Here is a 27,692-nt window from a genome sequence, read left to right as displayed (position 1 = left end):
TCGCAAACAAATATAATTTTTGTTCAAATGAAATCACTTCTTCTAAAAGCAAAACTACTGTATTTCCCTTTCTCTGTAGATTCTTTAGTGTGTTTAAATGGAAAGTCATATCCACCTAAAGTAGAATTTTTGTAACCAATGAGTATCTTCTTACTGTGCATATTCAAGATCCTTTTGTCTTAGAAACAACTTAACCTCTCCAAGGCAGGTGGCAAATCGCATCAACACCTCACCTCTGGAAAGCCATCTTATTATGTTATGCAAAAGAAGATTGGAATATTCACGATTGATTTCTTTAAAAAGTTCACAAAATTTCCGATGATGTAGCTGTATTGCCATTATTTTGTTAACAATTTCTACAACCAAATCCATCACTACTGTTATCTCTTTTGGAAAAGTTTGTGCACAAAGTATCTCTTGATGGATTATGCAGTGAAAGGAAAACACATCATGCAAAATTTGTTTTTTAAATAAAAAAACAAAACCTTTTTTTGTACCTTTCATGCTCGGCGCCCCATCAGGTCGAAATAGATATTATTTTGTTAATATTGATACCCTTACTTTTCAAGCAAGTGGTAACAGAAGATTCAATGTCTTCTCCACGAGTTTGTCCTGTAAGTGGCAGTATATCGAGTAATTCTTCCTGAGGTCCTTGAGAGTTTATGTATCTACAAATAAGTACAATCTGTGCAATGTCATCCACATCACATGATTCGTCACAGGCAATGGAGAATCCTGGTGTTGAATTTAGATCTATAACCTGCTGATTTGTTATATCTTCTGCCATTCGTATAGTTCTGTCCCTTACAATCTTAGCAGATAATGGCATGTCTTTTATTTTTGTAATTACTTCCGCTTTGTTTTTAAAATCACAGAAAAGATATTCGGACATTTTAATAAAACATTCTTTCACATATTCGCCGTCCATAAAAGGTTTTCGTCATTTAACAACTTCTTGAACGGCCACAAAACTAATTTTAATTGTATTTCTTGATTCTTTTATCCATTTGGAAAATGAACATTTAGTTAGATTTACTTTGCGTTGCAACTCTTCTACTGCCTTTTTTCTTTCATCTTCCCGTAGATATGCTTTGTCAAATGTATCGTGTTTATTTAAATAATCTCTTTGTATATTTGAAAGCTTTTCATGGCATATTAAGCACATTGGAAATCCTGCTGTATTTGCTACAAATGCGTAGGTTTCGGTCCATTCACTTTTAAACTCCAGATTTTCTTGTTCTATTCTTTGCTGACATTTTAAATACTATAAAAATATTTTTATTTTGTTTAATTTGAAATTTGTAACATTCAAATATTTAATTGAATGTTACAATATTCATGTTACCTTACACAATCACCAGCACGGCAACGTCCACTACAAAACTTTTACTTTGTTTTAACAAAGTGAGCAGATTTACATACCACACCTGCACTATATGCGAAGACAATGGGCACGTTCAGACAGGCAAGCGCGACTGTAGCGCTACATGTGCTAGCCTAGCGTGACGTCATAAATGTGTCCGAGCCAACTTTTCGATCGTAGCACTACTATAGCGATTGCCATTCACTACAAATTAATTTAATTTGTAGCGATTCATTTTCGCTACAAAGTAGCGCTCTGCCTGGCTGATCGCGCCCAATGTAAACTGACGTTTTTTGAGTGTCGGCATATGGTTAGGGGTCATTTGACCTACAAAATATTTATTTTTACTTCTATGTTTAGATAGATCATTTAATAACGAAAAGAGCTGCAATTATTCATTCAAAGAGCCGCAGGTTGCCGACTCCTGGTCTAGGGTAATCAGATGAATAATCAAGAATGAGAAATTTGGGTTTGTATAAAAGTTCTCTAAGGCCTAATGGCATACTAAAAAGATACAAATGTTAACATTATTTTGTAAGCATAAGTACTTCCAACTGCAACAATAATTAGTAATGCAAATTTTCCTATTAACTTTTGGTAATAATAATCAACTAACATAGCAGATCTGGTTCTCTTATTAGTGACGAACTTGAGACTGCATGCATGTAACATTTCGATTAGGAGCTTAATGATAATCTCTCTCTCTCTCTCTCTCTGAATTCTGAATATTTTTGTTTCATATTTATCAAGAGCTGAAAAGTAACTTTTTTTTTTTGTATTTACTAAATTCATAACTATTAATTTTAACTATTAATTACAACATGTACTGAATATTAATTATACTGACTTTAATATTTCTGATATTTTGGCAACATTACATCATCCGGGATCACAGAACAGTATGTGCACGCAAATACTAACACTGAGTAAAAGAGCCGAAGAAGGGCAATCAAGTTGAACCTGGATTCCTAATGGTGCACCTAGTGGGCTAAATTGGATGGTCTGAGGATGAGTGCTTCCTAAATTTGATCCTACTTCATGCACCCAAATTTGTTGAGGTTTGGAAAATTTCTCAAGGCTCAGGCAGATTCCAGGAATAGCCTCATATTTCTATTTGCTACATGCAATAGAGTGCCCTTCTTCCAATGTATCCTGTGGTGGATGTCCAAAGCATCGTCAGAGTGGCTGCATTGGTGGAATCAGATGTAGTCAGTGTTTTCAGAAATTCTGATATTGCCTGTTTGGCCATTGTAGACAGTTTGCAATTGCAAGGGACCTGATAGGTATAGGATATTAACTGATCTTTGGTGGAGCAGAGAAGGGATGGTTAATTTTTTATTGATCAATTTTTATATGGTCTGTAAGTGATTATTTTCACTTACAATGAAGGTTGTGTTTCTTTAGGATATTTGTTAATTTTTTGGATATGCCCCAGATATATGGAATGGTTTGTGATATTTGTGTAATCGGTTCTGTAGGAGATAAAATTATGGGGTTTTAATATTTTGTGTGGGTTGTAGCCATTGGCTAAGAAAGTGTTCAGAATGTGGTTAGGGCACTGCTACCAGAACTGATTAATTTTGCTACATTACATAGGTTTTTTTTTTATAAGCACATTAACTTCCCAACATTATTGTTGGGAAGCTAGGGTGTGACTGCTAGTAAATGTTATCTACCATATGGGTGGACTATAAATGATGAAAGCCAGGGATTCATCAGGGTGGCATGTAATCGGAGTGTGTAGGAAGGAGAAGGCCATTGTTTTTTTCCGTTTCTGCAGTGAACTGGATTCTAGGATGTTCATTAAGATGTTTTAGGAAAATGTTAAGAGTATTCAGGCCATGTGGCCAAATGGAAAACACATCAGGCAGAATTTAAGGCTTTTTATTCGAAGGTCTCCATGAAATAGTTGGCCGGGGAGAAAAGTGAACGTGTGGTTGTCTCCCTTTCTGTTTGTAGAATTTTCCTTGTCAAATGAAATAGCCAGAGTTTATGATGAACTGAAACCAAGCTGAGATATCGGAAGAAAATTAGTCTATAGTCTTGGATTACATCTAAGATGTCTTAAAGTAGGACATTGCCGAACAGAAAGGAGACATCAAAACGGACCATCACATCAGTGTGTTGGTGTGGGAGGTTTTGTATATATTGGCTTTAAAGTGGACTGAGTTTTTTATGCATGAAGCATGTTGCCTAATTTTATGTGGGCGAATCAATGCCATCAATAGTGGAGCTTCACACATTTTGGTTATGGATTGCAGCATCATTTACCAGGAAATGATTAAGTATAGTGACGTTTTTTATCTTTTACTGTTTATAATAATAGTGGCCTTAAAATACAATTACTTTTATGGGATTTAGGCTGGGAATTTCTATAGTGCATTTTGTTATAGTGCTGTTTGCCACAGAGTGCATTTACTGTAGTAGAATTCAAAATGATCAATAACACAGGCCTGCAAAATTCAAGGCATGAAAAGTTGTCTGGAAACAATTAACTGTTTCTGATTTATTTTTGACTGCTGATTTCAAATATCTTTTCTATTTTTCTCTATCACATTTTTCACAAAATGATCTCAAAATTACAGTAAAATAGCTTTAAAATGCATTATATTAAGTAAAATCACAGTATTTAAAATTTTCCGTAAACATTTTTGGAATGAAAGTATCGGGAAAATTTTTTTTAATTAAAGATTAATCTTTAGTACATATTTTATATTTCAATGTGGTGTCTTTACAAAGCCTCTTTTGAACTTTTTCTGTGAAATTCTTCTCCTGGGTAGTCTCTGTGCATCATCCAGCAATAGTCTGCCATCATGTTGACATTCAACCTGCCCTTGATACCTTCTTTCCATCTCCTTGATGTCTTGGTGGAATCGCTCTTCACTGACAGTTCCCAAATTCTCAGGAAGTCTAAATGAGAGTTGAGAAAGTGCACTTTTAAGCTCATGGAGCATCCCAAATCCTCGAATTTGTGTAGCATGTCTTCCACAATCATTTTATTCCACAATCATTTTATAGTTGGGGTCCTTATGATTTCCTAAAATGGTCACCACCTCTTTCAAAACTTTCCATGCTTCTTTTTCATCGTTTGCCATTTATTCTTCAAACAGTTTATTGGTCCGGACTGATAAAAATACCTTCTTTCAATTTTTCTGTAGATAATCCTGGAAATTTTGCACAGATGTATTTAAAACACTCTCCTTCCTTTGACAAAGCCTTGACAAATTGTTTCATCAATCCCATCTTTATGTGAAGTGGGGATAAAAGGATATTTTCATGAGCAACCAAAGTTTCGTGTAACACATTTTTACTTCCAGGTTCTAATGTGACCCTGTCTGCCCATTCCTTCTTGATCCACTGTTGCTCTCGATCTCGGCTGTCCCACTCACACACAAAAAAAAGCACGGGTATTTGATATATCCTCTTCGTTGTCCCAAAATCATAGATATGACTTTAAGATCACTGCAAACTGTCCATCCATGATCATATACTTAAGTTTGCTGAGAACGAAGGCTAAATTTTCACATCGTTCTTTCAACACGGACTGTGCTGCTGGTACTGAATCATACTTACGAAGAAGCACAGCTTTGATGCTTCTTTTTGAGGAATCGATAAACAACCTCCAATGGATGACTTCATATTTTACGTTGAATTTGCTTATCAGTCCAGGAATATCGCTACAGTAAACTAAATCACCTTCCTCTGAAAAGTAAGGAAGAAAATCTCTTTCTCTATATCTAAACCATGAGAAAGAAGTGCCAAGGGGTAACAAATTCTTTTCGTTTAGTCTCTAGCCCAGCAGTTCTGCAGATTCCTTAGGAAGACCCAAATCTCTGACCAAGTTGTTTAAATCTGTCTATGAAAAAAGTCCAGGTGGGCCACTATCTTTGTATTCGCCATCATTGAAATCTTCAACTTCTTCGTTTGAATTGCTGCTGAGTGGTTCTTCTAAAATTTGTGAAGGTGTTGGCATGGGTATTTCAGGACCATGTTCCACTGGGCTTATTGCAGATGGTAAATTAGGATAGGAAATGTCTTTTTTATTTTTCACATTAAAATCTCGAACATTGAAAGAAAAGAAGTAACAGTCATCAGTATGGTTGCGGGGTTGCCGCCATACCATGCGAATTCTGAATCAGAAAGATTTTTGTTCTCCCTTTGACCACCTTCTACACAAATGGAATATACTATATGCAGCACCCATGGCTTATCTAAGTCACCAAGTTTCATCCCAAAATATGCATAGTGCACTTTTGTCACGAAATCTGTAATGTTTCTTCTTTGTTTTTACCATTAACTCCCTGCATATGTAGCAGAAAAGGTTAGGTGAATTTTTGCAACTTCTTGAAGCCATTACAAACGCCACTTAAAACACAGTTAAACAAATTTTAACGAATGACATCAACATTATTACACTACACTACATAAAAACTTTAAAAAAACCCCGCAAACACATTAAATCTTCACACCAACTTAGAAAATATGCCCCCTTTCAGAAATATGATAAACTTAGTAGTCAACGACTAAAGTTCAACTAAAGAATCGCACATGAAAATGTGTCTTTGACAACAGGAAAGTCATGTTATCTCGGTGAATCAGATTCAAAGTAGTCACCTGCACTTTTATCTGCATTCCTCCCTCTCTCTCCTATCTTAAGAATGAGAAGTTTCATGGAAATTTCTTTACCATAAAAAGGCATTTCAAAAAAGCACTTATACAACTAATTAGCTGTAAATAAAACAGAATGAAAATAAATACCAATGCACTGATTTTACTACTCCTAATACTACTAATAAAAACTATAAAATTAGAAATTGGGTAAAATTGGGGTGATGGAATTTTTTTTATTATTTTTTGTGAACTCAACACCTAAAAATCAATAAGAATCATTATTACTTCTCAGACAACTTTTCCATCGCAGGCCTGTGTAATCTGTTGCACTTAGTATTTTAGATCCCTTCCCCAATCCGTAATGTCACGATTCTCTAGTACACCCAATTTTTTTACATATTCTTTTTCAACTGTTTGATTTGACTCATGTATGGCTACTTAATACTAGGTTAAAATTCTGCCTGAACATGATTTTCATTCATATCAATTGTCACTACGTAAGGTTTCTGTTGTTGTTACTTTACCTTATATAAATTTTCTCTTATCTACATAATTCTCAAGTGAGTCAATTTTGTATGTTTAGTAATGGAACATGATGCCAACAGGAGTTCTAATATGCTATATATCAAAATGTCTTATAGGTTTACAGTTTCTCTCGCCAATTTCAAAAAAATGTACCACCAAGATTCCAGAAACAAGCAGAAATCATTAGGCAGCAGCAGCAACAACCTCAACAGCATTTTCTTAGACAGCAGCAGTCGGCCTGTCAAGGACAACCACCTCCACCTCCTCCCCCACCGCCACTTCCTGCAGGTGGACATGGTCCGACAACAACAACTTTAGCAATTGGCATGAATTATGACCCTAGGTGGGGTAATATTCCACCACCTCCTTATATAAACCAAATGTCAGGTGAGATTTCTGCTGTATTTTTGTGCTGGCTTATAACAATGTGTTTTAGGCATGGTATTAAATCTATAAATATTTTATTGCACTCAGGAATAATACTAATCACATGTGTAGGCTGTGATTTAGTTCAGAAATTTTTTTATTTACTATTTTAGCAACAAAGCTAATACACACTGAGTGAAGTAGAATATCTTAGCTGACCATGATTGAGAATTTCACCCTCCCCTCCCCACACACACTTCCCTTAAAAGAACTGCATGAAAAGTTAAGTTCCTATTGCAATCGTGTGTGTGTGTGTGTTTACTTCTCTTCTATACAGTTGGTTTCTCTGTACAAATTTCAAATGCACCCAACGTTGAAATACTACTGACATTTCAGGTGGTACACAGATGATCTTTCTAAAAATTCTTGATCTAGATCAGAGAAGTTTCGTTCATTGATGACCCTCTCTTACAGATCTTCAGCCACTGTCTCGTAGACAATTATGCATTCTCTTATACAGATATTTACTGAAAAAAACTTGCTGTCTGAAAAAACTAGTATCTATTATGTCCCATATTCTGCTGAATCTACAGTAACACAGCAGCAGCACTTCCTTTTGCATTGAACCTGCAAACTCACCGAATCAGTTATGTTCTGTCTACCCTTTTGTGAACAGCCTTCCCCATGATCTGCTTCCCAAGAGGTACATCCTCCAGCTCTTTAAGAAATATAGACAGATTACTTTGCACTTGATCTCAGCCCACACATGGCATTTATTTGATATGGGTCTTGTGCCATATCATTTGTGAAAGTTATATAGAAAGCATTGCAAGACATTTAGAATTAATAAATATTTGCATGATTTATTGATTTTGATGTTGATTCCATGAAAAGAGATGAATGGCTTAAAAGAACAAAAATAGTTCTCTGTACATAGGGCAGTTGCATAATTCAAATAGTGACAGAAAGAGCTAAGGCCCTATATTATAAGTGTATGAATATTGCAAGCTTTTTTTTTTTTTTTTTTTTTTGTGGTGACTTATTTGCAAAACAATCATTTGCTCTTGATCAAGAAATAAGTTTAGATATAATGTAGGCTCCCTGATGTGTTGCAGCATGTGTGTGTCTGTGTGGTATTTTAGAGGATGTTAAGGATACACAGCCATCAATGATGGGTATTTTGCTTGTATAGACAGAGCCTAGAGACCATGCATTGAACTGTTACACTTAAGTGTCAATATTTCTGCTAGAATATGTAATAAAATATATTGCCTTGTGAGACCATTAACTCAACATAGTGCATTGCTAGTTCTTAAATGACTCAAAACATGGACTTTGGATGAAGACAACTCTACTAATAAAACAGTATTGTGTTTTAATTCATAGATAACCCGGACTTTCAGCCGAAAGTTATGTAAGCATCACGTTTGATAGTACAAGCAGGGTTGGGTTATTTTGAGAGATCTTATTTTTACCAAAACAGACTTAAGTCATAGCACTTAGATTGCCAAGTTGGAATCTCTTCGAATAAAGTGCATGAAGATCCTCTCGTTTGACAAGTACAGGTAGTTCTCACTTTACGAATTCCTGCTTTATGGATTTTTTGGATAGGAATTTTTATTTTACATTCTAATTGTTGAAAGAAACAACTGATAAAGATGGAAACTTTATCAAAGAGTTTTGGAAGAGATTCAACATTTTTAGGTGCAATTCGAGTAATGCAGAGTACCCGGTATAAAGTTTCCAAAAAAAAAGTTGAAAAAAGTATGGCATAAACTTTGTCCTCAGTTTAATGATAATTTCGAAGGCTTTGAAGATCCAACAAAGATTGTTAATGAGCTGCTTCAATATCACACTATGGACCTCTTACTCAATGCTCTCCTTGAATTAGAGAAAGAAACAAAGAAAAAAAAGACAAAGAAGATAATGAATATGAAGCTCCAACTCTGTTTTTCACTTTAAAAGGCCTAGAATTTGAACTTCTCGAAAAAGCTCGAGCAATCTTTGAATCACAAGATTCAGACTGAACAACTAGTGAATTTTCCTTCGAAATGAATAATACTTCTGCTTGCTATTGAGCTATTTTAAACAAAAAGAAACAAGTCAATTAAGCAGATGAAACTCGAGGCCTTGGGGGGGGGGGGACAACAACAACCGAAGCTTCCTAATATATCTCCTCCTACCTCATCAGCTGCCGATTCACCCAGTGATATAGAAAATAGTTTTTTTTTTTCCCCACCAAAAAATCTTCTTAATTAAAATTTTTTCTTGTGTTATTTTTTAAATATGTAAATCTTTGGCAAGTAAAGTCTTTTCTTATCATTTAATCATTTTATATATTTTTTGTTATAAACGTAACTCTCATTTATAGCATTATTTCTAAGGCAAATAAACTCCCGATTTAAGAATGGTTACCAGGAATTCATTTGTAAAGACAGGAACTACCTGTATTAACAAAATTTTAATATTCCTTTCTCATGAGCAGCATTTTCCAGAGATGTACATTGTTGGGTTTATGGAAACTCTTGGGAGAATACAGGCTTCACACACACGCTGAAGTTTAGGTACAACACCATGCTTCTACATCTCCCATTCCAGTTTTGCACACCATTTATATGAAGGAATTCTGTGAGATCCTCTCCTTTGTGAAGTTTAAAAATGATATTGTTAAGACTAAGAAGATTGATGGTTTCCAGTATTCAAAGAGCAGGTGATTTAAAAATTAAAGAAGGTATTTTATTGGCCATCAGATTTATGTATATTTATAAAGAATAGTTCTTTTGATGGTATCTTAAATAAAACTGAAAAAAGCAGTATTGAAAACTTTCATTGCTATATATGTTTTCTGGTGTGTTTCATGACAGCTACAGAGATCTTGTGATGTTCTTAATTATTGTGGCCAATTATTTTCTTAACTTTGTATCTAAAGGTGAAATTTGCACCAACAGTACTGCGCTTAGTGAAAATATTGCAAGCAAGATGTGAGTTTAAAAGAAATGTTGATTTGCTATCATAATATATGTCTTGTGTGGCAGTATATTCCCAGCTTCACTGATATCAACTAAGTTTAGCCTTGATGTTTTTCATATATAATGCATTCATATGTTGAATGTTATATATAATGCATTGGAAATTAAAATTTTCTTGTAATAGGTTTGCCAACCCATTCTAAGAACCTGTCACGTGCTCGTTCCAGTAGTCAGGGTTCTGGTACAGACAGTTATGATAGCGGGAGGGGAACTCCTGATCACAACGTACCATATGAACGAGATTCAAGAGATCATTATTGGAGTCGAGAAAGAAGACCTGGAGCACCTCCTCCTGGTTTGTTATATCTTTTTGATAGAAGTTGTTTACATACAACAGAAATGAAAAATTTTATGCTAAAATCTACAGCATGTGAAATAATTTAAAACCTAGTGAACCATGAATAGGAATAAGGGCAAGAATAAAAGGGGAAACTTTTGAACAACGCATTCAATTTGGCCCTTTCACTGTACCTATTGCATATGCAGTCACTTGATATCTATTTTAATTTTATTAATTTGTCATATTTTCTAATAAATGTAATTACTGAAATGGTAAATGTTTATAAACTTAGAATTGCCAGATATAGAGACCTGCCTGAAAATCTCTAACCTCCATCACACTCGCACCATATTTCTTACATAAGAATCAGGTTGCTATGCATGGCAACCAATTACCCATTAGTTTTGAGGGCAGCCTGAGTTCTTCTGCCAAATCAATTAATGTTATCTAGTTTATACAAAACTAAATTAAAATGGCAGTAATTAACATCTTTCCAGAAGAGGGTAGTTCATAGCCGTGGTGATTTCTTTTAGATTTGCTATAGATACTTTCTCATATAGAAGTTTTTTTTTTTTTTCCCATTGGAAAAGAACCCATGTCTTATTGCTTTTGAACAGCTTAAATATTCCCAAATCTTATTTGCGAGAAGGATGTAAAGCTGCTATTATGCAGTACAACAAAACTTCCTTTAAGCTTAACCCTAAACATCTCTCTCTCTCTCTCAACTGCTGAATTTCATTAATTTACCTAGCAAGGCCATATATCTTACTACAGTAACATTCCTTTCTTTTTAACAGAAAACAAAACTATTGTGTTCCTGCTAAAAACTGATGTTTTCATTCTTGGAGCTAAATTTCATTACACTTAATAAATTGTGTTCTATTAGATAATTGCTAACAAAAGTGGCATTCATCTGATCAATGACTTCTCATCCTCTGGAAATATTCATTTGTCAGTATGGCAGTGATGAAGCAGGTGCTAGATCTGAAGAGTGAGGTCCTGCTCTTATGGCAGAGCCTGCATTTGGATATAATATCAGGTGTTTTTCATTGAAAATCCAAATAATTTGTAAAATAAGAGTAACAATCTATTACATCTTTTGATGGTTTTTACATATCATAAATATACTTCAAGTATTACTAGCCTTTCATCTTAATCCACTGAGTCAAATTAACTTTACAAGATGTGCAGCAATAACAACAGAGACATTTTTATTTTGCTCATCTATTTTCTATGTAGGGTAACGAAAGCATACAGTCATTAACATTTGAGTGATGTTTTGTTGCTGAATACTTGTAAACAAATTGAACATAATACAACAAAAACTGTGAACGTTTAGTTTACATTTGCAACCCTCAAACTTTTAAAAGTAATTTCATAAGAGAGCAATTAGACTGATCCATTTGAGTGCAAGTCAGAACTAACAGTCTAATTTGCTGCAGCATTCCTCAATGCGAGACACAAGTTCAGAATGTCTGTTTTGAATTTCTAAAATCCCTTGAGTATCTTTAAAAGTGTTCTGCATGAAATATTCTTAACTACAGAAAGTATTAAATTGGGGGTGGGGGAAGCTCTTTTGTAATCAGTTTTTTTTGTTACAGATTCAGTTCCTCACATTGAAATTTATGTGAATTGATCACATTAGTTTCATATACCAAAAAAAAAAAAAAGTCAACTCTTCCTGTGGCAGACTCCTTGGGAACTACGAATAGTTGAGTATTTGCTGCAGTGAAGTTAACTGTAATTGTTGACTATAATTAGTGATCTGTAGAGATAAAAGAGTTATCATTCCATTGTATAAGACCCTGATCAGACCACACTTGGACTATTGTTCTCAAATTTGGTTTATCCCCAGGATTTTGAAGGTAATAAATTAACTGTGGAAAGGGTACACAGGCAGATAACAAAGAGTTTCAAGACTGTACAATGTCAGTTACGAGGATCAACTGAGGGAATGTGGACTGCAAAGTTTGTTGGATAGAAGGAGAGGTGATGTGATCGAGACTTTTAAACTGTTGAGAGGCAGTTACAGGGTAGACATTGGTTGTTTTTTTTTCGCTTGGTGGAATGGCAGGAAGCAGTGATACAAGGCACCATCCCTGGAAGTTACGAAAGGAACCAGTGAGTAGTGGTTTCTTTGCATGGAAGATGGTTGAACCGTGAAATGCATCGCCTAAGAGAGTGGTTAGAGCAAGAACGGTCAACGAGTTATAGGAGTGGTATGATAGACCGTGTTTCCTAAGAAGAACCTCCCACGATGAGTCTTTTGACTCTGTGGAAGCCTGAATAATAATAACATTGGTATAATTATTTTTTATGAGAGAAGTAGGAGTGATACAAGGCGCCATCCCTGGACGTTACAAAAGGAAGCGGTGAACAAGAGGGTGAGTAGTGGTTTCTTTGCGTGGAAGGTGGTTGAACCATAGAATGCATTGCCTGAGAGCGTGGTTAGACAAGAACGGTCAATGAGTTATAGGAGCGGTATGATAGACTTCGTGTTTCCTAAGAAGGACCTCCCACGATGAGTCTCTTGACTCTGTGGAAGCCTGAATAATAATAACATTGGTATAATTATTTTTTATGAGAGAAGTAGGAGTGATACAAGGCACCATCCCTGGACGTTACAAAAGGAAGCGGTGAACAAGAGGGTGAGTAGTGGTTTCTTTGCGTGGAAGGTGGTTGAACCATGGAATGCATTGCCTGAGAGCGTGGTTAGACAAGAACGGTCAGTGAGTTATAGGAGTGGTATGATAGTGGTATGCTAAATTAACATGTTATCAGGTTTTTAAAAACTGTTTAAGAAAAAGAAAAACTGGAAAAATGTACTAAAAATATTGCTGTCAGGTTAATGTGTATATTGAAAGCCTTCTCTTAGCTAATTATAGTGAATTCAGTCAAAATTCTGCAGCATCACTGTAGTGCTGAAGAAAATTCACTGTAGCAACATTGCACTATAGAACTGTGCCTTTGGTCCCTAGAGTTTGCTGTAGTGAAAGCTGACTATATAAAAAAATTCAGTATGTTAAATCAATTTTCCTGATTTTACCAGCAGTCTGACCTTGTGTATTTATTTATTTTTCCCCCAGTGTATGACACTTGGAGAACTCTGCCAAATGCTTCTGGATATTATGAACAGAACTCTGAATTTGGAAGTAGGAATTTTGAAACGAGGTCAGATATGAAGAGAACACCAGATAAGGATGCACATAATTTTGATTCTCATTCTCCAGATAATGAAAGAAGGTGAGTAATATTAATTATTAATTTATTTTTGAGAGCAGCATGCAGTACTGTGTTTATACATATTTGCAACACATCAGTTGCTTCTGTGACATACCATACCATACTCTGTTATATCAGAACGGGTCTTCTTCTCACTCTGTTATACTGTCTTTTGTATGTTTGAGTAAATAGTACACTTACTTTTGATTATGACCTTCATTATCTGATGTGAAAATATCTTCCAATTTTGAAAGTCCAGAGTGGTTTAAAAAAGGTTTTCTCTACAGCAGCATTTTTAAATTTTTCATGGGTGGAATTGTTAAGGAATAAGTGTAAATAGCACAAGTCCTTATATCTAATTTTTGCATAAAATTTCTGCAAACTTACCACTTATCTGTATTTAGTCCGATTTAAACCATGATACTGATGTGTTTTGAACAGCTTTTTCATGGCAACTTATATTCATTTTGCAGGTGTACATATTCTCATGAATTGTTTGCTTAATGTAATCCTTATTTGGCCTGAACCTGCCTTGTTCTTGCCTAAGTGTTTCTGAATGATTTTAGTGCCTGTTAAAACTTATTTCTTCATATTTGAGCATTACTGCATCTGTTCTCAGCTGCCTTTCCACATTTCATGTGTGCATATCAAACATTGATTTGAACTCTTGATTGCATTTCTTTTTAATATTTTCTTCTGCTTATTACTATTCTTTCTCATTTAATCATTTTTTTAGAGTAATTGGAATTTTAAACAACTTTTCTCGTGGGAATTTTATGCCTTTCCAAGATCTATAATTCTTACAAAAATGTGTTATATTCCCACAATTAGTCTTTCTGGCTTAAATGACAATGTAATCATGGATTACTCCATTCATCCAGAGTAACACAGTTAATAGTGGTAATTACAGAATTGTTCCTTTCTCTCACATAACGTCTCTTATACAAATAGATAAAATTCTAGAATTTAGAATTTTATCTATTTGTAAAGAAATTTTAGTTTTTAGGTAAACATTTAACTAAATGGGTAATGTTTTATTTCTTTTATTGGTATCGTTTAATGTTTTTTTTAAAAGAAATATGTATAGCTTATAGCCTATCTCAGAGAGATTTAATTGACATTTATTCCTATCAGGGAAAAACAACTTGCCTTGTTTTTTGTCTCTTGTAAATTGAACTTCCTAAGTTCTTATGCCATTAGGGAATTGCAACTTGTTTACAACAAGTGATGATTTTGCTTTTGTTTTCACTGCCATGTTTTGCTGCACAAGGGAGTAATACATTTGTGAAAAATTTGTACTTCCAAACAGGAAGTTTGATATGGGAGAAATGAGAGGAACAGCTGTAGGTTAGGACAGGATTCCTAATGGAAGATAAAAGTTTTGGGGAGAAGTGTGAGCCATTTAAGACAGAAAAATGGAAAAGACTTGGACTGATGTTTAATGACAGAAGAAGAAACATACTAGTAGTCTTATTCTAGAAATGCCATATCGTTTTCATTTGGAAGAAAAATGGGTGTGCATTATCTAATTAATTTCAGGGACTACAGGAGATAAAGGAAGAAATAAAGAAAAGCTTAAAGGAATTAACTGTTTTTGTTTGTTCTCATCAAATCTTGTGATCTTGAAGCAAAGTGATTGGAATTAATTTTGTGAGATGTTAGCTTTAATGTCTGATGTCTTGTTCTTTTTTTAGATTGTTTTATATTGAATATAGCCCTTATTTTATGTAAACATTTTGCATTCCAGCTGTTCCACTGATGCAATACCCTAATTTACATTGATATTATTTGTAAACAGTGGCGGCTCTTGGCTTGAAATCGTGGGGGTGCTGCTACTTTTGAAATATACATACACACTGTAAGTACAGTGTATATGTGTTTGGATAAAATATCAAAATTATGGTAAAAAAAAATTTTTTTAAAAATTAAACATGAAAAAATATTGTTTATTATCGATAAAATTATGCAGTAATTAAATTAAGGGGATATTAGATCCCACATCGTTTTAAAACCGAATAAGAAACTCAAAGGTTGGAATCAGAGTTTCATGCCGAATATAGTATCAAAATTATAAAAGTATCGGCAAATACTAGCGTGAGCTAAGTGCAAGTAGTCCTAGAAGTACATACATGGGCAACTCGTTGCAAAGGTGGGGAAAGTTCTCATCGCTATTCTTGGAATTTTCCATAATGTAAAAACATTTCCTAGGAAATGTATGCTGTTATTACATTATGGTATGGAGGTCACTACCCAGACCGGTTTTAGCCTTTTTTGAGGCTCTTCATCAGTGAGTAGCTAGACCAAATAGATACCAAAGGGAAATGTGTTTTTGCGTTATGGAAAATTCCAAGAATTGCGATCAGAACTTTCCCCACCTTTGCAACGAGTTGCCTGTGTTTGTACTACGTTCTAGGACTACTTGTACTTAGCTCACGCTAGTATTCGCCGATACTTTTATAGTTTTTTATACTATATTCGGCATGAAACCATCTGATTCCAATCTTTTTGAGTTTCTATTCGGTTTTAAAACGATGTGGGATCTAATATTCCATTAATTTAATTAATGTTTATATTGCCGAAATGAAGCCTGTTGGCTCTTTATTTTTAATTAAAATTATACAGTTTGGTATAATTCAAAATTACTTAAAAATAAAATCCATTCTTCTTGTTTTGTTTAGAGTGAAAAGGTCAACTTCTTCCTTGATGTTTGTGTGACTTTTGAAGAATTTTTTCTCCGTTGAAATCATCGCAAGTGCATTTAACCTATCCTGATTCATAGTGCTCCTCAGAAATGTTTTTATTCTCTTTAATGTTGAAAAACAGCGTTCAGACTCTGATGTAGTCAGGAATTGTCAAGAGAATATTTATCAATACAGTAATTTCACTAAGAATACAATCTAAATTATGTTCTGTTATTAATTTTAACAAGTCAATTAATTTACAATAATCATACATGACGGATTTATTGTAGAATATTCGAAGTTCAGTTTCAAGTTTTTCTTTGTTGATCACAGGATATGCTTCAGTGGTCAATTTTATTTCTTCTGTAGGCAGTTTATTCTTAAAATTAGCTAATTTATCCTTGTTAAATAATTTAGCAGCTACTAAATGTTTAGTGAAAGAATACCTTTCTTCCATATTAACACATATGCAGTCACATACTTCCTTTGATTCAGCAGTGAGCATCTTTGAAGGATTCTCACAGTACTTCTTATTGCCAAAATAGCAATTTAAATTACTTCAATATGAGGCATTATCTGATGAAAACGTTCCAACCAGAACATGAGTTTTTCATTATTTAGATAGTGTAAAATTCCTGTGGCTTCTGAAATAGTTTGATCTGCATTTGATGTTGACTGAATTTCAGCAAGGCAGCTTTTTAATGGATGCAAATTTTTGTAATCTTTGTTCACAGTGCATATGTTAAAGTTCCATCTTGTAGTACATTGGCATGGAATGGCAGCGTTTATATGCTTATGAAGAATTGTTACATGTTGTGGTGATCTCGATTATAATGTTGATATAGTCAGAATATTGGAGAAAAAATTTCTTGTTATGCGTAACACTTGCTGCATTTTTCATTATAAGATTCAGTTGGTGAGCATAACAATGAGTGAAATGTGCATTATTATAAAATTCTTTTGCTTGAATGCCCCCTTTTTTTTTACCCTTCATGACATTTGCACCATCAAATGTCTGAGCTATTAGTTTTTCTCTATTACCTTGAAGGATAATATCTAACTGCTCTGGAATACATTTGGAGAAGCCATCTGCAATTTGATTCTCTGGAATAAAGAATCCCCAAAAGCATTCAAATATTTCTTCATTTAATAAGTACTGATGACAGCTATAAATGAAGCTTCTTCAATATTCTTATTTACTTCATTTTGGTATATTTGAAAAAGACAATAGAGTATCATATTCTGAATAGTCTTAGAAACACCTTTTAAAGACTGTACTGGTTTCTTAAATCTGGATCTAATTTAGATGCAAAATTCACTAATCCACTAAATAGACCTGGATTTGCCAAATCATCTTTTTTGTCATGTCCAGTAAAGGAATTTCAAAATTTCCACAAAATAGCATAGTCAATTATCTTGGATAAAATTTCACAGTTTTTAGCAACCTTTTTGTTATGCTCATTAATTGAAATTCTGTAGGCCTCACTAAGTTTTTGTTTATTATCTACAGTTCCTATAAGTGACAAAGAAACTGCATTTTCAATATGTTTTTTTGACTTTTCGTGTTTTTCATTTTTTTCTTTCATTTTATTTATATTTACAAAACCATCCTTTATCCATTTCATATCACCTCCAAACAACAAACAGGGAAAACAAAATAGTGCATATTTCACTTCACAACCACATAGCCAACTTTTCTTTTTATACCACTCTGTATTAAAACTTCTGATGTACTTCTTATCATTGCTTATTCCTGGCTGAGATATTTGAATATCGGGTAAAGGACACCCTCTTATTTTAATAGTGAAAATGTAAGTTTTTGTAGTTCACTACTGTCACAGAACTTATTCCTTGATGTTGCATTTCTGAGGTCATAATTGTCAATAACCCCAATAATGTTCTAAAATAAAAACTATAACAAATGTCTTTAATTGCAATGTCCAAATATTTAAAGAGATAGAGTAAACACGATAAGCACTACATATAAACAACAGTGGAACTGCGTGACAGACAGTGTCGCATTACGCTAATAGCTCACATCTCACTGACGTGCATATGCTTGCGCTCGTAGCAATATAACACTGTGGTAAACACAGTGCTGCTCGCATCCTTCGCCCTCCTAAGCGCTACAAGATGGATTTTTATTATTTTTTATACAAAATAAGAGAATTGTATAGGATTGTTGATGATAAAATTATATATTACAAGCAAAATATAAATAAATAATAAATATATTTATATATCGAGAAAAATTGGGGGTTCTGCAGTTTTGCAGTGCCTATGCACGAGCAGCCCCTGTTTGTAAATAAAGACATTAGTGTGAAATTATTTTCTTTTTCTCATTGTCTTCATTTTTTTTTTTTTTTTTTTTTTTTTTTTTTTTTTTTTTTTTTTTTTTTGTTAACATGATACTGTTGGATCCTACTTCTAAATCTTTACCTTGGATCCGACATGATTACTATTACGATGTTCTTAACTGATTGATAAGTTGTAAGTTGATTTCTAATTCAAATATAGAGAAAATTTATATTTAAAGACTGCGCCACTCTATATCTGAATTAGTTCAAGAATTGAAGAAAAATCAACCTTCAACTATTTCTCCTTAAAACATATACTGGCCGAGAATATTTATCTTACTTAATTTACCCACTTTGGTTCGAATATTTTATGAATGGTGCAGTAAAAGAGATTCAGGCAAAATGCATCTTTTGATTAACAAAAAACAAACATTTAATTTTAGAATCATAAATTTTACACTTAAATTCAAATCAGTAATTAAGATATTACAAACGCTTTAGCTCTTTTGATAATACAGTCATACAAACTCAGGCATTGATCAGTTATATGAAATAGTCTTCACACAGTTCACTTAACACTTAATAAAGCTTAATGTCATAAAATTCCTTAGTGATCATTTACATTAACATCTCATAGTTTTTTTTTAGTTTCATATACAATTTATTGGTGGCAATACTTTTTCACAAGCTTACACTTTTAAATCTACGCGTCAGCTAACCTTCGCAACAGTTACTGTTAGTATAGGGATATCCTAGGAAGAAACACACTCATATCTCTGCGTAGGAATATTAATGGTTGGAATATTCTTACCGACAATTTTCCTTCTTCATATACTTATGTGTGAGCACTTTTTGTAACTGTATACACTTTAATCAATTAACGGCACTCATTTAAAAAAAAAATCTTCTTAGAAATAACTGGATTAATTAACGGTCACAATACACACAATCAAACCGTTTGCACTACATTTGACATCACTTAACTAATTCAGTGTTCTACTAACAACTCTTGTACTAAGGTAACACAATAATTCCTTAACTTGAAGTTTAATATGCACAGTTGCCTACTCCTTCAACATCGATTTAATCCTTTAGGCACCATAATTCTTAACACCGCTATCATTAAACTCAACTTTGTTGCCTCTAATTATTCTCTAGTTACTTCGTGCTATGCTTCAAGTTTCCGTGTGTCCTTGAAAGGTCGGCCCTGAAATTAAATCTCAACTCAAGTATTGCTAGTCTATTTAGTAGTCACTCAGCTGTTTTCCGTTGCCATAATTGTTATTCTACAACTTATTAGCTAACCGCCTCTCGACTAGTAGACTTTATTTAGCTGCTTGAGTGACTTGCCGACTTGCTATTATCGCACTGTGATTCCCGAATGCTCCGATTCCAACCTAATGCCAATCTCTCTCTTATAAATCTCTAATAAATAATTTCAGCATTCTTCCCTTTTTATATCCGTTCTTCCCGCCTAAATTCTTCTCGTGATTTCTTTCTAAAACTCTTTTCAATAAACCTCACGTGGTGTTCCAAAACGTGCTCGCTCGCTTACATACGTTTCCATGACAACAAAAAATATAATAAAATTGAGCTATTACATAACGTTAAACTTTACAAACAGGAATAAATAGAGAATATTTACATTTCAATTAATGCACAGTTAAATTATCAAATACAAACTTTAATAATATTAACATAGTAATAAATAAAATAGCTTAATAATATTTAATAGTCTTTTCATTATTAACACATATATCTTTGATTAAATAATAAAATGTCAGATAAAATTAACGTAGTTATATGAATATTAAATTGTAAAATAAGTTGTTTACATTAAATAATATTTACAAGTCTAGTCTTTGTGATGGAAGATCATGTTGGATTCTGAAGCAAATAATTACTTAAATCTCTATATATATATTCAGAATCCAACAATACCCCATGAAGGATTATCTTAATTGGATAATTAACTACTCAGTAAACCAACTGGTACACAACCAACAAATACTTTAACGCAAATATAGTTTGTCACACAGCAAAAATAAATGAATATCCTATTTTCCCTTCTATGGGAGTCCAATTGTCCTCTCCTTTCAAAGCTAAATTATCCAAGTAACTTAGCTCTGATAGTGCAGTTAATTCTATTTTAATAGTGTATTATATTATGCTGTCATTTTCATGTTCTTCTGGCCAGGTTTGCTAGCTTTGTAGGATGAAAACCAGTTTTTCAGAGTAAAAATCTTCCATGCCCATCTGAGACCAACTAACTCATTTTCAATTCGAAAGAAAGTAATGTTAAAGGTTCTTCGTATACTTTACAGGATTTTAATTCATATATTTTTACCCAAGGAATATCATGGAAATTGACTGAGATGGGGATTCTGAAAATTTTAAACCTTATTTTAAATAAAATAATTGTCAATTTCTTTTAGTTTTTAATTGCACATACAGCCCTCTAAGGTGGACTGATATTTGACAATTTTGAAATAAATTTAATATACAAGAATAACCTTGGATAAAAATCTACAATTAAGATAAATTTTGATATATACTTAGGATAATTTTTATCCTAAGGTTTGTCTACAATCTGTGAAATGCTAAAAGGAATGGAATTGACCTCTGATGAGAAATTGCAATTATTAGTTTATTAATGTATTTTATTTTCCTCAGGGAAAGAGATTTTGAAGATACAGAGTTCCAGTATCGTGAGCCTGACACTTATGAGGAGAAAGCAGAACAACCTAGAGAGAGAGATTCTAGAGAGGTAGATTTGTGGACAAACACAAGAGAATACGAAGAGAAAATGCCTGTGAGTTTCTGTATTTATATAATATGTTTGCCTAAAATAGTTCAGATGATTTGCATCCAAGCTTAATTTTTGCATTGAATGAAATATGTATAAGGACCAAAAAGATGGTTTATTTCACTGTGGGCACACAGTGAGGAAGGATCTCATTCATAACTCCTTTAATGGTGATATCATCCATGAGAGGTTGTTCAACACATAATATATTCATACTATTGATGGGAAGATAATATAAAGTTTAAATTGAAATATCTTGTTAAAAAGTGGCTTCTTCTGTTATAGCGATGTTTTTCTACTTATTATATCTTTATACTCAATTCATTGTTTTCTTAAATCTTATCTTTATATCTAGGATTGTTTCCTCTTCGGATACTGGCAAATTTATATTTTGCTGCGCAAGCCAGTATCCTATAGCAGAAAAGATCCTTACTCAGGGATACAATACTAGAGTCTGAAGATTATCTACACAATATCTTATTTTAACTGCTGTATAGATTCAGATTATTGCAGTCGTGACCTAAATCTATATTTTATATTCACTCACTAAATCCTTCCCGCCAAAATAGGTTCGATTTTTATAAGTGGTAATTTGGAATCGTAATCAGACATGACTCAGGTTCAGGAAAATATGACATGTTTATTGGAATATCTAAAACACAATACAAACTCATACACTTAACAATGTTCAATACTAAATAAACTCGAACTAAGAGATTAACACATTCAAACTAATTAAAACTTATAAGGCATGCTAAACACAGTAATTACACATTGGGATATAAATCAAATGATAATAAGTTAAGCTAAATTCCTTCTAGCAGTATTACTTGGAAGAACAAACTATCAACCATTCTAATGTTACTGACACTGAATTCTACCTTTCATATCGCATCAAGTTAATCCTATCACATACAAGTTACAAAAGATCTCTCCTAAACAATTCTTCTTACTCACAAACGAGGTTAACTTTCTAAATAGTGACTGTCCACAGAGTTCCTTACTATAAAGTTCTTAATTTCACAATCGTAAACAATCTTCTTTCTTCTAATGAACATTCACACAAAATTAGAGCAATAGCACCTTACCGACTTTTTTCCGCGTCGTTTCACCACGTGTTTTTCTGGATATTTCTCATCTACTTTGGTTGTCTATATGCCAACGTAGGGGTTACGCTACTTCATTCTTTCTGCCGGAAACGGACTCGAAATCTTTGTGTTTCAGGAACAACTCGATGGGGCTTTTCAGCGACGGCTTGATTCTGCTAGGACTGGAATTTTTTCCTTCAACTTTGCATAGAATCCAGCTTCATTTCTTTACAAACTCTCGCTGCCCGACATCACAGACTTCACTCCCCCCCCTCTTATGCGAAACTGCTCGCCAACTTCCGAACCACCCAACAGGAAAACGATATGACAAGAGATCACGAGAAAAGCCCTGTGTTCCAGTCAACCCCCCTTTTATACTCCTATAGTGCCCTCTTTTTCAGCCCCTTTTTGCACATGATCCTTTCTAATTTCACCCTTTGGCTTATCCTTTGTTTCTACGACGCTGATATACTTGGATTCATGGACTACATGGTTACGTGATTTTCCGAATAAGCTATACCCGCCAGCATTACGCTGTACGCGTGTAGGTTTACGCCTTCCAGGAATCAATACTTAACAGCTTTATGATGACTCACAATAGATTTTACATAGTTTAAGTAAGGCTTAAATTTAATTCACATTATCCCTCTTTTGTAAGATATACAAAAAGAAATCTCAAATTAATCACAATAGCTTAAATATAAGGCGTTTAAATAAAGAATACAAATTTTAGCATAAAGTGAGGAAGTTTCACTTTAAATTACAACTGATGTGCAGGTATTTCTCTGTTTGCAATTTTTATATGTTAGACCCTAAATGAATGATTTCTTTCCAAGATTCCTTCATTTAGGATCTAACAATCTGTTTAATCTTTACTGTAGGCATAAATTTTTTCTTTCCAAATCTTTCACTCTAATTTAATATTATTCTAATTTCCAGAATAGTTGTCTAATTGATATATTTTACAATCCACGTTTCTTGTTAAACTCCTAAATGAAAGGAAAGCCGTGGATGTGTAAAAGGCATATAAGGATTTAAATAATTACAGAGGAATGAATGAAATGCAGACTACTGAGCAGAATAATAAAACATAAAATGAAAGTCGTGGTTTATGCAAACATTTCAGAACAGCAGCCTGGATTTATGGAGGTCCTGTGTGGATAACATTCATAATTCATTGGATGTCAAAGACAAGGACAGGAACTATAGGTATTTTATATACATAGAAAAGACTGATTCAGTGCCCATTCTCTGGCTGTGGAAGATAATAAGGAAACTTAAAGCAGATGTCCAGCTGATAATGATCTGTGATTTATCCCAATGACTAAGGAGAGGAAGTAGAATGTCTCTAACTTTTCAGAATTTATTCAGAGAATGTATTTAAATTTTATGATACATCCATTTGAGAAATGAATATTTTAGTTGTGTGTGTGTGTGAGGAGATTCTCTACTTTTTTTTCCCCCACTGGTGACAAGGTGATAAACAGCTCAAGATATGTGCAGATAACTTCAAAAACAGAATATCAACTACATAATTTTGAGTGATTTGGGGACAATATTGCATGAATCTGGCACTCGTGATAAAGATATGAATTGTTACCTAATTCAAATTTAGAGGCGCATTATGATAAATGGAGTCCTGTGGAATCAAGTAGAGACTTTTGAGTGTCACCATGAAAGAATTATGATCTTTACATAGAAAAAAAGTTTGCATAATTTGAAGACCTGTAGATTGTACTTCTCAAGAAATACATATCGTAGATCATCGAAAAAACAGCAGCCTAATGAATTAATGATGATAATCTATGAAAGAAACTGAAATGTGTAAAATTATTTGCTTGCCATTTTTGCTGTTCATGGAAATGCTATTACCTGAAACACAACATTACTATTACTCTAGTTGGACTGGGAGGAATAATAAGCATTAATTATAGTAAACTTAGAGACACTCAAGGAGTGCTTATATTCCTTAAATTATGGCATATTTAATGGTGTAAATCCTCTATAGCTTACTATGTATTTCACATAAAATAATTTAAAATCAAAGAACTGAAATAGGATAAAAATGGGAGTTAAAATCTAGAATACAATTCTAGAAAATATGTGCTCGCTCCATTTAGCATACAAAAAAAGCCATTAAAATTGAACTTTATTGGAATCAGGAAGTATAGAACTGGTAATACTTACTATTTTAGTGGGGGGGGGGGGAGTTCCCTCACGCTGTACTAATTAATTGAAGTGATATTCTTTTGAATAGCTTAAGCAAACAAAATGTCATGCATCTTAATAAATGATTTTTTTATGAAGTCATTACTCTGTAATTATTACACAGATGAGTCATGGTCTCAACAACAATCTGAAGTGAGAGGTGCAGCCTCTTTTCCTAATTTCCTTATTTTCGTTCTCCTGTGTCAGTACTGTATTCATAGTCAAGTAAAGCTCTTTCTCATAAAACAAAATACCTTTCTAATATTCCTTGTCTCTTCACACATTCAGGTGATCTGCTGAGGAAGGAGGAAAAAAAAATTATTATTATTGTAGTTCCAGAGGCCAAGGTTTTGGGACTCATCTTTCATAGAAAGCTGACTTTCTTTACACACATTCGCTATCTTCGGGATAAGTACAAATAAGTTATTGAACATCTTCTACACTATCTTCTACCGAGTGGGATACTGATCTATATTCCATGCTTAGCATTTATCTTGCACATCCTAAGCTTGATTACGAATCGTCCCAGGTTTGCAGTTCTGCAAGAGAGAGCATGCTCCTGTGGGTTTGACCTGGTCCATCAAGCTATCTGATTAGCTACCAGTACTTTTTGCACATCAGTCATTGAAAGCCTTTGTTGAATCAAATGAACGCCCTATGTCACTTAGACGAAAATATGTCTGTTAATTATACCCTAAAAATAAACTCCCTTCCGGATCACCCTACACGGACTAATCTCTTTTCTCTACACTCAGAGGTCCTGTATTACATATGCCAGCCTGCTATCTTTTCATTAAAGAGTTCGTCATCTGACAACATCACCTGCACCAAACAAAACAGCATTCCTCCGTGGTAGGCTTGTATCCCCATCCTCACTTTGTCATCTAGAGAAATCTCATATTGCACTAACCTATCTGCCTTCAGTTCAATGCACACAGAGCAGCTCATTCTGATTTCTGTTGGTTGTGCTGCTGCTGTTCCCTAACACTACAGTCTCTATCTCACCTGACAGTAAGTATACAGCAGAATTGTGCATGTCATTCAGCTCGTGTGTGTGTGTAAAACGCTTACCAGAAGTGTATAATTTATGCACTCTTAGTTCTCTACAGGCTATCTCCTCTGGTGTCTAATGCTTGAAGTGCTTTAAATCTTTCACACAATAAAGACTTTAATTCCGATGTTTGGTTGTGTTGGATTTCCAGCCACATTGGAATTAAGAGAAATGTCAGTGCAAATGCAGCTGCAGGTTAATTGCACAATGTCAATGTTCACGGCAGGAAGCACTGACAGGCTAGTCAATGTAGATACAGAAGAGAGGAAGTTATTCTTGCTAAGATCTGGATATATCAGTCATCTCATACATTCTTATTTGCTGAGGGCTGATGACTGCAGGTTTTTTCTCACTTTAGATATAAATATATAGAGTAATTACTCTGAGAAGTTCTTAAATGAAGTAACAAGTGATTGGAGAATATATCCTGCAGGAAAGTGCATCTAGTAGTATATTTCATAGTCAATATATAAAAATCCATTAAAGACCTAAAACACGGTGGTTGCAGTTTTGCAGTCACTATACTGCATTCTGAAGGCATAGTCACTCTAGAGCTGGAATTATTTGACCAAGTTTGGAACGCACATATTTTTTCTGAATTGCTTAAGTTTCTCTGAAAAATTCAGCTCCATTTCTGCTTTCCAGGCGGGATGTATTAATCCCTCTGAAGACAAATTTACAGTTATAGCTATGTCTACAGGTTCAAACTTTAAAAATTTAATAGTTGTTTCATGCATTGTACAAGTACAGCCTGACCCGAAACAGGAGGCTGAGTTGTGAAAAGATAAAATGGCACCACTATAAGTTGCATTGTTCAACTAATACTGTCAGTTTATACCTAGATATTTATACTTTTTATTTCTCCCTCTCTCTCTCTCACACACACACACAGATGAAAATCTAAATTACATTTATTACAGCTTAGAATTGGTTACTCAGACATTGTAATTTGTAAGAATGATGCGAGTTTCCCTATCTGCCAGTAAAGTACATGTATAGTTTTGAAATGTTAAGTCCATGCACAAAATTGATCAACCTATAATACATTAGTACCATATATGGGTAGTGGATTGGGAAAGGAAGAACTTGCTTCCATTTGATTTAAAATACTGTATATTGTATTCCTTGGGGAACACATCAAGGGAAAGACTGTTCCACAGTACAGCAGTAGCAGGGGTGGAGGAAAAGAAACTTGTTTTATTGGTTTCAAGGCGCAATGTTTAGCAGCAGTTGCACGTGTTCCATTCCAACAAACTTAATACTAAGTGCGGGAATTATTGATGCTATTTCAGACGAACATTTCCCATGGAAATGTTTATAGAATACACATATTGAGTAAGTAAGTAAGAGATGGGTTATTAATAAGATTGCTCTCCTTTGTATTATGTCAAGCATTTTGAAGGAGGTTTTAGGAGCCCCACTCCAACTGTTACAGCAATATTCAATAGCTGGGCAGATTTATGATTTGTTAGCAGCTGTTCAGAGGTGAAGTAACGGAAATACTGTTGGGAACGAGTTATGACCACTTGCATTTTGCAAGAGATCAAAATGCTCAGCTGCCCGTTTGGATGCGTTAGTTTCCTGCTTTTTACTCTTTTGAACTCTGTTTTGGAATCAGTGATGGTTTTTTTTCCACCTGTTTTGGGCTTGAGTATAAGCTATAAAAGGATTGATTTCTTGATGTGAGCCAGTTTGATTTTTCATTTGTACAGCCTTGTCACATCTTTTGTGGAGAATCAAGGTTTAGTTATGGAATGGCAGTTGAGAGTAGAATGGGGAATGAATGTTTCCATGCCGGTGAGGATTACTTTGATAAGTTTCGTGCATATGTTTGGGCTGCAAGGCTAGAAGCTGTAGTCCAACTATGGGAATGAGGCACAGAAGTCGTTGCCATTATAACAGTACCACATGGCACTGTCATAATGCCAAACTACTCTTGTATGGGTTGTGGCTTTGTAAGTGTTGTTGCATGGGGGAGGAGGTGAGCACCAGATTGTAGCCAGAATTACCTAGGGGCCCATTATATTCACTGTGTATTTGGAAGGGTTGTTGGTGAGGAAGAGATCCATGCTATTTGGGGAGTAAGTTCAGGTTATCTGGTATTCTGGATGGCATGTGAACAAGTTGTGTAAGGTCGTAGGTGATGACAAATATTTCAACATCTC

At 34.1% G+C, this 27,692-nt stretch overlaps 1 protein-coding gene across 4 annotated transcripts in view; it reads left to right on the top strand.

Annotated features, from left to right (window-relative positions):
* The window catches only part of LOC150092429 (uncharacterized), a 366,960-nt gene that overhangs the window by 216,875 nt on the left and 122,393 nt on the right, over positions 1-27,692 (top strand). For all 4 annotated transcript variants that reach the window (XM_090415095.1, XM_090415093.1, XM_090415094.1 and 1 more), the window contains 4 exons: positions 6,616-6,886; positions 10,019-10,189; positions 13,261-13,417; positions 21,048-21,186. In XM_090415095.1, the coding sequence (XP_090271221.1) occupies positions 6,616-6,886; positions 10,019-10,189; positions 13,261-13,417; positions 21,048-21,186 (738 nt within the window). The remainder of the gene's footprint in view (positions 1-6,615; positions 6,887-10,018; positions 10,190-13,260; positions 13,418-21,047; positions 21,187-27,692) is intronic.

This window comes from Typopeltis vanoorti, chromosome 26 (genome assembly GCF_054136105.1).
Source record: "Typopeltis vanoorti isolate ZY-2024b chromosome 26, IOZ_Tvanoo_1.0, whole genome shotgun sequence".
Lineage (NCBI taxonomy): Eukaryota > Metazoa > Arthropoda > Arachnida > Uropygi > Thelyphonidae > Typopeltis > Typopeltis vanoorti.
This window is presented reverse-complemented; position numbering and strand designations above follow the sequence as displayed.